The following is a 12,809-nucleotide window of genomic DNA, read 5'->3' as shown; positions in this document are numbered from 1 at the left end:
CCAGATTGCATATGATCTGCAGTATTTATTTTATTGTTGTTTATCTGTTCGGACCTGTGAGATAATGAAAATTATTTCGTTCATTCTCAATTTCAGGCCACCACAAAAGAAAGTCGACTGAAGCGAGGTCATCGCCATACCAACGTCCACAGTCTGGAGGTCAAGGTGACAGGCTCACACCCTCTCAGAGTCACACGCATAAACGGGCAAGAATACAGCCAGTGTCGTTACAGAGAGCAGGTACTGGGGAGAGCACGGGTAACTCGTTCACTCCCCCAGATATGCACAGGGCTCCATCTCAAAGCTTTAACACTAACGGACAAGACACTTCTTCAGGAATTAATGTGAAACTGGAATCTAGTGAACAAAGTGTAAGCTCTGTAGACAGTACAAATTATGCCACTACAAGTGTTTCATTTCCAACGTCTCTACAACTAAGTCATACTCAAACGTCGGCCGAGCCGGCAACAAGTGATAATAGTGAAATTCAGAACGACGATGATTTTACGGAACAAACTAGTGAAAATGATGACTCTACAGCAGCTAGTATTAAAATTGAACCAATTACTGAAAATGAGATGGAGTTAGAAATAACTGGCGTTGAGCCAGGAAAGTCGTCAGCGTCGGTAGACTCTTGGGGTCAAGGTCAAATGCCTGGTACCAGTGCAGTTGGTGAAGGTGTTCCCACCGAGGCTGGGGACCAGAGTGGCTACAGTAAGTGTTTTTCTTCCTTGCTTTTGAATTTAAAATGTCATCATGTCTTGCATATAAAGGGAGTTAACTAAAATTATATAGATGTTAAAGAGAAAATGTTACTCCAGGGATACAATACTATCAAAAAAAGTTTGGTTTGTTATTATCAAAGACAGAAGATTACCAAAAATTAGTATTTAATGAATCAAAATTTGTATTGACTACAATAATGCTTTTCCTTTTTGCAATACATGATGACAGTAAGGTAGCTCTAAATGATCAAAGAGATAATTGCTGTAAAAAAACAATACCCCCCCCGCTCATATACATGTACTATAGTCTATATCACTGATTAATGAAAAACATTATTAAGATAAGTTTTAAATTTTTCAAAGGCAAGCTTTCATGATTGTCTGATATCCGTCACACCTTATTGTTCACAACTTCAAGTTGTTTAAAAAATCTTATCTTCCAAATCAATAGTTTTCAATTAAACTTCATAAAAATTATTGTCTTTTATAAATTAATATATAAATTTCTATACTTAATTGGGAAGAGAGGCCTTAGCCACTTGATTTTGGGAAAAAATTTCGCTAAAAGTGCGAAGTAAAAAAGAAGGTTTAAGTTCAGATTTTTTGGGAAAACTGCATGATTTTAAAGAAAACATCAATTGGGAAGAGGCTTTTTATCGAAATCTGTTATATGAGCAGGAAAATCACTAAGTCTCCTACTACTGATAATTGTGGGATTACTAGTCAGTCACTTGTGGGGAAATTTGAAAGTTACAAGTTGAGTTACTCCTGAAGGAGATGTTGTATAGCCCATAGTATGACCAAAAATATGCAGTGTCTATTCTAGGATGCGCGATTGCGCGATTCACGCTAGTATTTCAGAGATCGCGCAATATTCAAAATCATGTGCTTGAAAATCACGCATCTATAAAAAAAGTAAAAAAAAACGTAAAACTTCCATCCCACATTATATTTGGTTGTTTTGTTTACATTTACACCGAAAACCGAAGGGAGGTAACTGTAAGCTAATTATAATAATTAAGTACCGTATGGTATTGGTTACACGAGTTGACGGAAATTAACGGAATGTTCCGTATCGACCGGAACTGGTGTGCTAGGTCTGACAGTTGGACGCCATTTTAGTGTAATAAATAATCAAGAAAAATGAGGCAATTCCTAGCTTGGCTACGATCTAGACGTGAAAGATAGGCCGATTATTTGTATTGCCAATCCCTTTATAATCAATCGCGGCAGTTCTGTAATAATATGTTTTCGTTTAAAAATTAAGGGGGGACAACTTCTGCTGTGCCTTAAATAAATATTATTGTTTTAATTATTTCATCCGTTGAATGCCTCAGTGTAAACTTAATGCAGATGACTTAACATTGGCAGTTTATATTAGCACCCCTTGATTTTGAAAATCGCCCCCTTTTTTGAAAAAGAGGGGGGAAAATCACCCCTATTTTTCAATTCCTAGAATAGACACTGAATATGTACATCAGTGGAATAAAACCAGACAAACAAATAATCTATCATAAATTGATGAATTTGAATATAAAATCTTTAAAAAGAATTTTTTCCAGTTTTTGTCATAGAGAAACTACCTGAAAAAAATCTTCTTGTCAGAAACATCAAACATAGAGCTTGCCTATTGGTTCTGAAGCATTATCTAACAAAGTTAAAAAACAAAGAAATTGTAGACCTTAAGGTCAAGAATCTTTCTATACTTAAAATGTTTGAACTTTTTATCCACCAGTTAATTAAACCAGATGAGCAACCATTTACACAGTTGAGCAATATAGACCCATGTGGGCCCCTTGCTTCTGAAAATAAGTAGGGTCAGTGTATTTTTTCAGCACTCTACCATTTAGAGCTACTGTAAAAAGCTTTATATGTAGGAATCAGAAGGTGAAATGACTCGGACAACAACTTTGTTGATTTTGTTAAAATGAATCTGTCACAAATACTTTAACAAGGGCTTTTTGCTACAAGTAGGCAAAGCTGCCTTCCCTAAACTTCGAGGAAATATAACACAAAATTTTTGCAAAAGGGAAGAAAAAACTTGAAGTAAATCGAGTTTTAGGGGAAAACTACAAAATTTTAAAGAATTTTCCTGTTAGGTAGTTGCTGGCTAGTAAACAGGCTATGCGGTGGAAGGGAAAGCTGTAATAAGAATTAAAATTAAGAAAAAAAAAAACAATCAAAATCGCTTTTCATTGTATCATAGACACTGTTAGTGTTATATTTTACAGGTTAAGACAAAAATATTCTACTTAATGTTGTGACAGCTATGCTTCAGTTTGGCTGAACATTGTTTAAATAACATTCAAGCTAAACATAAAGAGTTTTCTCCCCTTCTGATTTCTATAAACTGATCATGATATTATATTATAATATATATATACATTTTCAATTTTGTATATAATATTATGCAATGTTTTGTTGACTGAAGTAAATTTGTGCGAATTCTATATATACATATGAAAGCATTGAATATGTCAGCATATACATGTATATAATAAATTTGCCTTTTTCATATTATTATACATGGATAGTTTCAAACAGAAATTCAACCCCGTAGAATCTTAATTTTTATTTTCAATAGCATTACAATGTTTTCATATGTGTATTGTGTAGGTCATTTAAACTTTAACTGGACGATGCAATGCTTTATAATATCAGTGCATTCTTAGTAATATATTTTATTTATATTATACATTTGTATGCAACATATGTTTATCCAGGGTTGTCCGCAGAACTGTTGTAAATTTGTCTGTATTTCGTTTAAGTTATTGCATTTTTGCGATCAACCCTAGAAATTTTAGGTAAATAATTGTAGTATAAAATGATCATATGGGCATTCTCCGGTTAAAGTTTGAAAAATCATATACTATTATAATTATATAAAGTTCTGATATTTGACAAATTTAAAAGTGAGTATTAACTGAGTTCATTGTTATATGATGCACACATGTCACTTTAAAGCTAATCCTAATAGTTGTGATCGGGAACTCGGCAAATGTTTTCCATGCTAATCCCCCGGTACAAAAAAACTTTGACCATTATAGCTTCACGGTGCACCACCGGTCACAATAGATAAGTCAACCCATTTCACTTTTTTTTCGAGGCTGTAACTGTAGAAGTTTGTTTGTACCCCCGGATTAGCTTGGAAAAACCCAAAATAACCTTTATTCCGGAGTAAATCTATTATTATACATTTCTACATGTATATACATTGTACATTGTATGTATGTATATATATATATGTATGTGTTAGTTAAATAAATTAAGAATTGTTTCCTGTTCCTTATGTTGATTTATTATATGGCTATAGACTGCAGTAAGATTTTACTCTGCTTATATACTATATTGTATGATTATATAAGAAAAAAAAACTTACAGAATGTAGCTTTATTGATATAAGTATGAAAGCGTTGTATTTTGAAAAGCTTAAACTCTTAGTCTTATAAATGATAATTTGTAATAGGTCTGCAAAATTATTCAATGAGAGAATCTATAAAGTTACAAACCCCCTCCCCCTTACACACATCTCAGTTGTTTTTTCTTTGAGCTTGCTTCTTCATTGTCCTTTTAAAATAAATACAGATGTTATCCCGAACTTGGCAAAGGTGGGTTTTTCCAAGCTAATCTGAAGGTACGAACAAACTTTTATAACCGTTATAGCACCACGGTGCACTAACGGTCACAATAGATTAGTCAACCTGTTGCTCTTATTTTCGAAGCTGTAACTGTAGAAGTTTGTTTGTACTGTAAAAAACCCAAAATAATTTAATATTCTTAATTCCGGAGTATTAGTATTAGTCTAATAGTATGCATTTGTATTTTGAGGTCTATGGATCAATACATTATGATGCAGGTTTAGGAGGGTACATGACTGTACACTCCAGTGTTACCCGGGGAACAGTACTGTGGTAGTATAATGCACTAGTCAGTGATTTGTTACAGTCACTGTTTTGGCCATTATGAAAACACACTTGCGATATCTGTATACAACTTGATATCGAATGCTTAGAAATTGAAAAATGTGAAATGTTAAACTTTGCATATATGTACATGTATAAACAGGTTCTTTCAATGATCTACATAAGGTTTTAATATCTGAAATTTCCAAATGGAAATCAGTACCTCTAAGTTTTCCCAATTGTTGAATGAAAATTCACAATCAAAATGGTTGATTTTTGCAAAACTTGTTTGAGCTGCCAGCTGTTTTCATCTTAGTTTTATGTGCATGAAAATGAATCTAATTGGACATACAGTGTACCCACATATAAATACCTAATCTTGAGCAAAATAATACTAAATCTCACACTCCAAAGGGTATATTATTATATGTGTTTTGTTAACATTAATACTAAAAAACAAAATACCATAACACACTTATTAAGAGACTTTTCTTATTGCGTAATACAGACTTCCATAAAATGGTACAGAACATTCAGACTGATAATCTCTAAAAATTGGTATTTAGTTATTGTAATGAGTTGCTTTTCGAACTCTGAACTTTTCGTGTTTATCATTGTTTGTATGAATCAGATCTTCTAAGGGCTTTATAAACACGGACTAGATAATGTGCCCCTCATAATAAAGGGTAACTGTCTCGATGGGACATAATTGAGAACATTATAATGAAAAAACTTTGACGAAGATTTCAATTAAGATACAGCATATATATGATAATAACAAACCAAGATCGGAAGTGGACAGTACTGGTCAGTGGACAGTACTGGTCTTTAGAAGAAATGATGTCGCATGGACAATCTATCAACAGGTGGGTATCTTAGTTTAAGTTTTGTCTTATTTTTTCTTGCTTTACTATTATGATATAAAAGGAACAGGAAACGTTAAAGAAGATAGTATTTTTTAGGTCTTTTGTAAAAGAAGAAACAATATTGTAATTGTGTGGCCTAATGTTGATTGATTGACTCGAAGTACTTGTATGTAAATTGGTTGGTTAATAAAATTACTAATTCTGAATATCCAATACAATTATCTGTGGGTGATGCTTTTATGAATTCATTGGTCATAAAAAAAAGAAAAAAAACATATCTGATTAAATTGTACTGAAATAATACAAATCTTACATTAAACTCAGGTATATCGTTTAATTTCTGTATGCAGATTGATGCATAATTAAGATATTAAACAAACAATCAATTGCAAACCCCAAAGAGTAACGGAAGAGGCTGTTGCTTTTCTGTTATCACACTCTCAGCTTGTGATTAAGGCCTTGCCAAGCTGCTGAAATGACAGTTAGAAATGAAAATTGTCGCAAAGTTGCCCTTTCCTGCAAGTTGAAAATGTCTCCGCCTATTTCAGCACTTTAACAAATACCAGTGCATTGACTCAGCAGCGCAGGAGTGTGCTAAAGGTAAAAACATGGCATATTCCCCCACCCCTCTCCCTCACAATTGTGGGGACTTGGGTGGTTATTGTAAAAGGTTTTAAAAAAATTCAGATGACAAAACAACGTGTCATGAAACTGATCTAAATATGTAATTTAAAAATTTAAAATCTGTTGTTGAATTGAAACTGTAAAGTGGAACATGATTAAATAAATTTTAACATTGTCCAAGTACATGTACATTGTAGTTGTTACTTTAAATAAGATTCATGTCATAAAAGGCATACCTATCGGATGATGTCCTTATATGGCAAATTTCAGTTATTTTAATATTTGTCATCCTTGACACTCATTCTGATATATGGCAAATTTCAGTTATTTTAATATTTGTCATCCTTGACACTCATTCTGATATATGGCAAATTTCAGTTATTTTAATGTTTGTCATCCTAAGTGACACTCATTCTGATATATGGCAAATTTCAGTTATTTGAATATTTGTCATCCTAAGTGACACTCATTCTGATATATGGCAAATTTCAGTTATTTTAATATTTGTCATCCTTGACACTCATTCTGATAACACTGGCCTGACATCACTACTGGCAAAGGCCTATAAATTTTGTCTTAAGAATTGAAATTGAATCTTTCAGTCCAGTTGTGTACAACTCCAGTTAAAACATTTTTATGCAAGTTGCCAATTTTATTTTGAATCTGAAAGGAGCAGAGCTATATTGTCATCATTAGGTTGTTTTAAAACCTGAGGTCTATCTCTCTTAAAACATCAAAAAATAACTTGCAGTTACTGTAGTTGTTCATTATACCAATTGATTTTCATCAGCAAAACAACAGAAAAGTTGCTTGTGTTTTCATACAGAAAATAAAATTTTAATGCTGTTAAGATGTTGAAAAAGGGCCATTCTGAATTTCAGGTGGTTTTGATTTGTGAATCATTATTATATAACAGTCATTTAATATAAAGATGAGTCGTTAAAAACGGTCATAATATAACAAATTCTTATTGCGTCCTTAAATGTTTTGAATCTGCACAAGCAGTGCAGACTGAAAGCTAATGAAAATAGAAGTAAAATCTGAAATTCTTCATAATAATGCTTTGTACCATTAATCAGTAGAACATCAGTCATTGAATTTAAGATTTTGAATTTACTGGCCCAAATTACAGTTTTGAATTTATTCTACTATATATTTAACTAAATTTAACTAAATTTTCTTAAAATTTACACTAGCCCAAACTAATTTTCAATGGCCATGGGCCACTTAGTAAGGCCAGTGCTAAATTTGATGACTGGAACATATTGGATGCTCTTATTGATGTAATATTGTAGTATTGATTTTGTACCGACTTAATGAGGATATTTCACTTTTAAAGTATATTATATAAAATTAAACATTTCTTGTATAAGATTTAAAGTTCAAAGACAAGTAAAAAGCCAAAGCTGATTAATTTAACCACACTATGTGAAAGATAATATGGCAGAAATGGTGAGTTTTGTTAACCAAGAGATCACAATTTGTACAGTCAAATATTGTTGTTCATAATGACTGTTTGCTGATTGTATATCTTACATTATATCTGTCCATCTTGCATCTACATTAAGCTTCCATCTCCTAGACAATAATAAATCTGTTTGTAATTTTGGTAATAGAATCCAATGACTTGAACACAAATCTTTACCTAAACTTAATTGAGTGTGTGCATACAATGGAAGAATAAAGAAAAGATATTCAATGTGTTTGTTTTGTGTAGATACCGTCATTAAGAAGGTTTTTTTAAAAAATGTTTACACTAGTCTTGCATGCACAGCTATTTCATCTGAGCCAGTCTTTTAAATCCCTCAACAAGATTGTTGTACAAATGAAAATGAATGTGAAAAATAGTTTGGTTTATAACCTAAACTTCTTAAAACTGTAGTATTTTACTTCGTTAAATTTGAACTAAAATTGATGCTTTCAACAGACACATGGAGAAGCATGGTTTATTATATTGTTAAGTTTTCTCCTTTCCTATTTGTTGAGATGGCCAATTAAATAAGCTTGCCACAGATGTCAATTTGCAGAAAAGTAACTACTAATTACGTGATAATTATTCAGTTTAAGTGAGTATGAATCCAGACAAGGATTCTTTTCTGTCCATGCCGCTGGCTAAGGGAACTTAAGTGGTTGTTATATACACAGGTTATGGCTAAATATATATCCTCAGATGAAAAGGTTTAAATTGGACATTAGGTCCTGAGATTTTCTTTAAAACAAGTTACTGAAATGTTGAAATGTTGTCATACATATTACCTTTTAAACATTATCAGTGTGATTTACAATCCAACTACAATATAAAAAAAATAAATGGTTCTTTAGAGAAATTCCATTGAGAGACTTGCAGCTCATTAAAAATAATAGCAAACTTGTGTTATGAAACTTGATGTGAGATAATGTGTGACGCAGAGAGAAAAAAAAATCATGGAAATTGAAATTGATATGTATAAATAATTATGTTGTTTGCTTGTTACATAAACCTAAACATCACTTTCACGGGCTGTGGGTTTTGTTCACTAACATTGTTGATTTCCTTTTAGAGATGTACATGTATGAACCATATACTTTGGAGAGACTGCACTGACTAAGGATGAATTTTGAAATTTCAGGAGATCTGGACTACCCTTACAAACAACGTAGTTCTGATGAACATGAAACTAAGAATAAGCATATGTCTAGAAAGATATCTACAATCAGTGGCAAGAATCCATCTTTAAGAATTCCAAAAATGTTGTCAATAGATTCATCTTGTATTCCGAGAAATGAATTGTTTGAGAAAGAATTAAGAAATCCTGTTTCTGAACCTCAAGTTGTTGTGAAATCAGAGCCAATAGAGGAGTTTGGTATTGGCTCTGCAACATTTAGTCAAAACATACCAGAAACACAAACCTCGCGCCATTTGTACAATGTGAACAATAGACTTGTAGGGAGGGAAGTTGCAGAGGTAAATAATAGTCAGGTTGTTACTGGTTATGAAAGACGAAGCGAAGAATTCAGGTCTAATAGGAAAGCAGATATAGATGTTGAAAATAGAAACACAGGCAGCACAGATAAGGAAGTACCAGAGAAGTTTAAAGTCAAAACAAGAAAAGGTCTTTCTGAGCGTGCTGAGTTTAGCGAAAGGCCAGGAAATGAAAACAACTGGAACAGGACAATTAGTATTGGAAAACCAAAGAAGCACTCGGACAAACACAGGAGACAGATAAGAGAGTATGTAGATGAAATGGTAGGACAGATAAGAAATGAAACAGACAAATGCAATAAGAAAATAAAGATTGAAGTACCTGAAGTAAGGAATCAAGAAGATGAAAAAAAGGATGCAAAAAGTGTTGATAATGTTTCCAAATATATAGGTGTACAGATTATGCCTGTGAATGCACAAAGTAGTGATTTAGGTGTGAAGAAGGAGGAAGAGAAGGGTAAGAAGAAGAAGAAAAATAAAAAGCAATCCAAGAAGAATAAAACAAAGAACCATGACTCTGACTTTGATAACAGTTTTAGGTCAAATGTAAATCCAATAGCTTCACCAAGAATTGGTTTGTCAAAACCATATAACAGTCCACATTACTATGGACCTAAACAGACAGGGAACTCAATTGCGATAGGTTGGAGATACAGTTGCTCATTTTGCCCTACAAAATGTTCATCAGAATATGGCTTTAAGCGTCACATGTGGGTACACACAAGAAGTAAACCATTTCACTGTAGTCATTGTCCATTGGAGTTTATCAGGAGAGAACATTTTCGTCAGCACATGTTCTACGCACATCCAGGATTGCCGTATTAACGTTGTTTACGAATAAGATAAAGACTTGCCGTTGACTTGCCTTGTACTTAGTGTTTTTACTTGCATCAGATTTGCACCAACATCTGATGGCCAGTTAATGTACATAGTGTTCTATTATGGTCAGCGTGTCACTGTTATAAAGACTGGTATCGGTTGTAGTGCATAGTGTTTGACTGAGGTCAAATTGTCACTGTAAGGCCAGCAATTATTAGGTTTCACCCAGTGTTTTAATTGTGAGAGATCTTCACATATTAGCCTCAAGGTTGTAAATTATTTCTTATATAGAATAGAATATTTTAATATTTCTTTTATATAATGATTTTGTAAATCCATATTTAGATTAAAATAAAAGTTTTAATATTTTAATAACTGTTAGTGTTTATAATGTGATCTTTTAATTCAGCATCATTGCATCATCCTTCAGAAGCTATTAATACCCCCATCCACCCAAAACAACAACAATAACCAATATCCCTACCCCCAATCCAAAAAAAACAACACCATCATGATCTGTGATTACATGTTTACTGGATTTCTAGACTTAATTATTCCAGATTATACTTATAAAATATATAATTTTCATATAGGGTGCACATTCCATCATTTGTATGGACCAACATATATTGAAACAGAAGAATTCAAAGATGTGGCTATATGATATGCTATAAAATTGATGCTCCTGCTTTTTGTGACAACGACTGGTTCAGTAAAGTCTTTGAAAATGTTAATTTGTTTTTGGTTTCGGTGTATATAGAAGCAATTTTTACAGATTGCTGAATTTGAGATTGTATTTAGAATTTGAGATTGTATGTACGGATTATTGTCTGCAATGGTTATAATTGCTTTCTAAAACTTGCAATATTGGTTTATACACTTATGAAAAGGTCAACTTGTTTACATGATTGTCGTATGACTGTGTCTTTCAGATGTGTGTTACAAGATGTATAATCTAGAGTTACGAGGAATTCAGTTGAAATCATTATATACATCGTTACGATCTACCCTGGCATTGATCATAGGTGACATTGATAAATTATCAGTAATGGTTCTTGCCAACTGTGAAGTAAATTAATTACGGAACTAATGCATTTTCATCTTACTTTCAGACCCGTACCTGGGCAATGTTCCACGGCAGGTGAGGACACCAAGAGGCGAAGGTCTTACGATGTTTCCTTGCCCATACTGCAACAAGGTGTTCGGACAGAACATAATTTTGGTGCGGCACATACGACGGCATACTGGCGAGAAACCGTTTCAGTGCAGCATATGTCAAACATCGTTCGCGAGAAAATCATCACTGATGTCCCATCGTTCAAACAAACATGCGGGAGAATGGTTTCCTATGGACAATATGTCTTTCCCAAATACATACTCCTAATGCTTGCTGCTTCATAGTTTTATATTGTGCGTTGTGTCAATTATCGTTTCTTATTTGGCCATTTAGATGAATAGAACGGGTAGCTTTTTTATAGATTACAGTTGTTTGTCATATAGCCAAAGTGTCCAGCTATTAATAACATTTGATTGGAAATCAGACAGATTATTTTAAAGGAAAATGTTTTTGAGTTGCTTTTCACATAAACATTGCAAAATCGGATTGAAATTATGGACAAAAAAGACGTACAACAGCAATAATTTAATTGAACAGAAATTTATTGGTAGAGGTTAAAACTTGTTTATACACTTAGATACTGTAAAATTTTATCGAAACTGTGAGGTATGATGGATACTTAGATGAGTTTTTCAGAGTAATTCCTTTGGATTGTTTTTCTTTCCAAGTTAGAGATCATATTCCTGGAAATGCCTTTCTTTATAGATTATTTGTAATGCCCTTCTTTATAGATTATTTGAAATGGAGTATAAAATTGAGATATTTTACAGATAGCTGATTGCTTGAATAAATTGTAATGTTCAGTTATGAATTATTTGAACTTAAGTTTTTTCTTGATACGAGGGTTGTCCAAAAAATTCGTGCACTGCAGTTATTGTCGTGTGAGTTATTGATAGAAAACATTAATTATATATCACTTGAAGGGGAGATATATCTTAAATAAGAAAACAAAAGAAAACAACATGCTACCGGCATGTCCTGAAAACGAATTGTCATACAGTTACCTTGGTAACGACTAATACCGGCGCACGACAAAAAATTGGGTCAGTTCATTACTTTGATGTATTCTTTAAACACTACATATTAACGTTAAAATTCAGGGAAAAGTGTGTGTACGTATTCTTAAAGTTACTAGAAAATATGGAGTAACTTGCCCTATTGTAACAGTCGTAAACAAACATTTGTGTGTGGTCGTCAATACTGTAATTACGTGAAAATGTCAGTCGCTAAGCGTTTGGAAATACGGACGATCATTAAATTTGGTGCAAATATTGGTAAAACACCAACAGATACCTACAAAGAACTTAAAAGGACAAACTGGACAAGTTCAGTGTCATGAAGGCTGGTTTTTAAATGGCACAAATGCTCTGTGAAAGAGAAAGAAAGTCGGTAGATGATGACAACTGGTCAGGCAGACGTCCATCCGTAATGCCGGCGCATGGGACGAGGGTTGTCCAATATATTCCTGCACTGGTGGAATATGCTACATGATCGTTGCATAAAAACAATAAAAACTACACAATACTTTGCATCAATCATTCCTCTATTGACAGTAAAACAACATAAAAAGCAAAAACCACTTTATAAGCAACAATCAATTAATACAATTACAGTAATGAACTAACCCAATTTTTGTCGTGCGCCGGTATTACGTTACTAAGGTAACTCGATTGCCATTCTTTTACACGACACGCCGGTTACTCGACTTTTTCTTTTGTTTTCTTATTTGAGACAGATTTCTCTTTCAAGTGATATATAATATATTTGTTTTTATTAATAACTCTCTCGACAATA

At 33.0% G+C, this 12,809-nt stretch overlaps 1 protein-coding gene across 2 annotated transcripts in view; it reads left to right on the top strand.

The window, feature by feature from the left end:
• Positions 1-12,809, top strand: part of LOC132749706 (zinc finger and BTB domain-containing protein 18.2-like) — a 53,905-nt gene that overhangs the window by 9,415 nt on the left and 31,681 nt on the right. Inside the window, exons 4-5 of one of the 2 annotated variants that reach the window (XM_060739578.1) lie at positions 97-714; positions 8,727-10,273. In XM_060739578.1, the coding sequence (XP_060595561.1) occupies positions 97-714; positions 8,727-9,904 (1,796 nt within the window). In that variant the 3' untranslated portion in view covers positions 9,905-10,273. Of the gene's footprint in view, positions 1-96; positions 715-8,726; positions 10,274-12,809 lie in introns of those variants that run through there. The other variant, XM_060739579.1, reaches the window with a different exon arrangement.

This window comes from Ruditapes philippinarum, unplaced genomic scaffold, assembly GCF_026571515.1.
Source record: "Ruditapes philippinarum isolate M1 unplaced genomic scaffold, ASM2657151v2 ctg73_1_1_1_1, whole genome shotgun sequence".
NCBI classification, from domain to species: Eukaryota; Metazoa; Mollusca; class Bivalvia; order Venerida; family Veneridae; genus Ruditapes; species Ruditapes philippinarum.
Note: the sequence above shows the minus strand (reverse complement) of the source record. Positions and strands in the feature narration are given on the sequence as shown.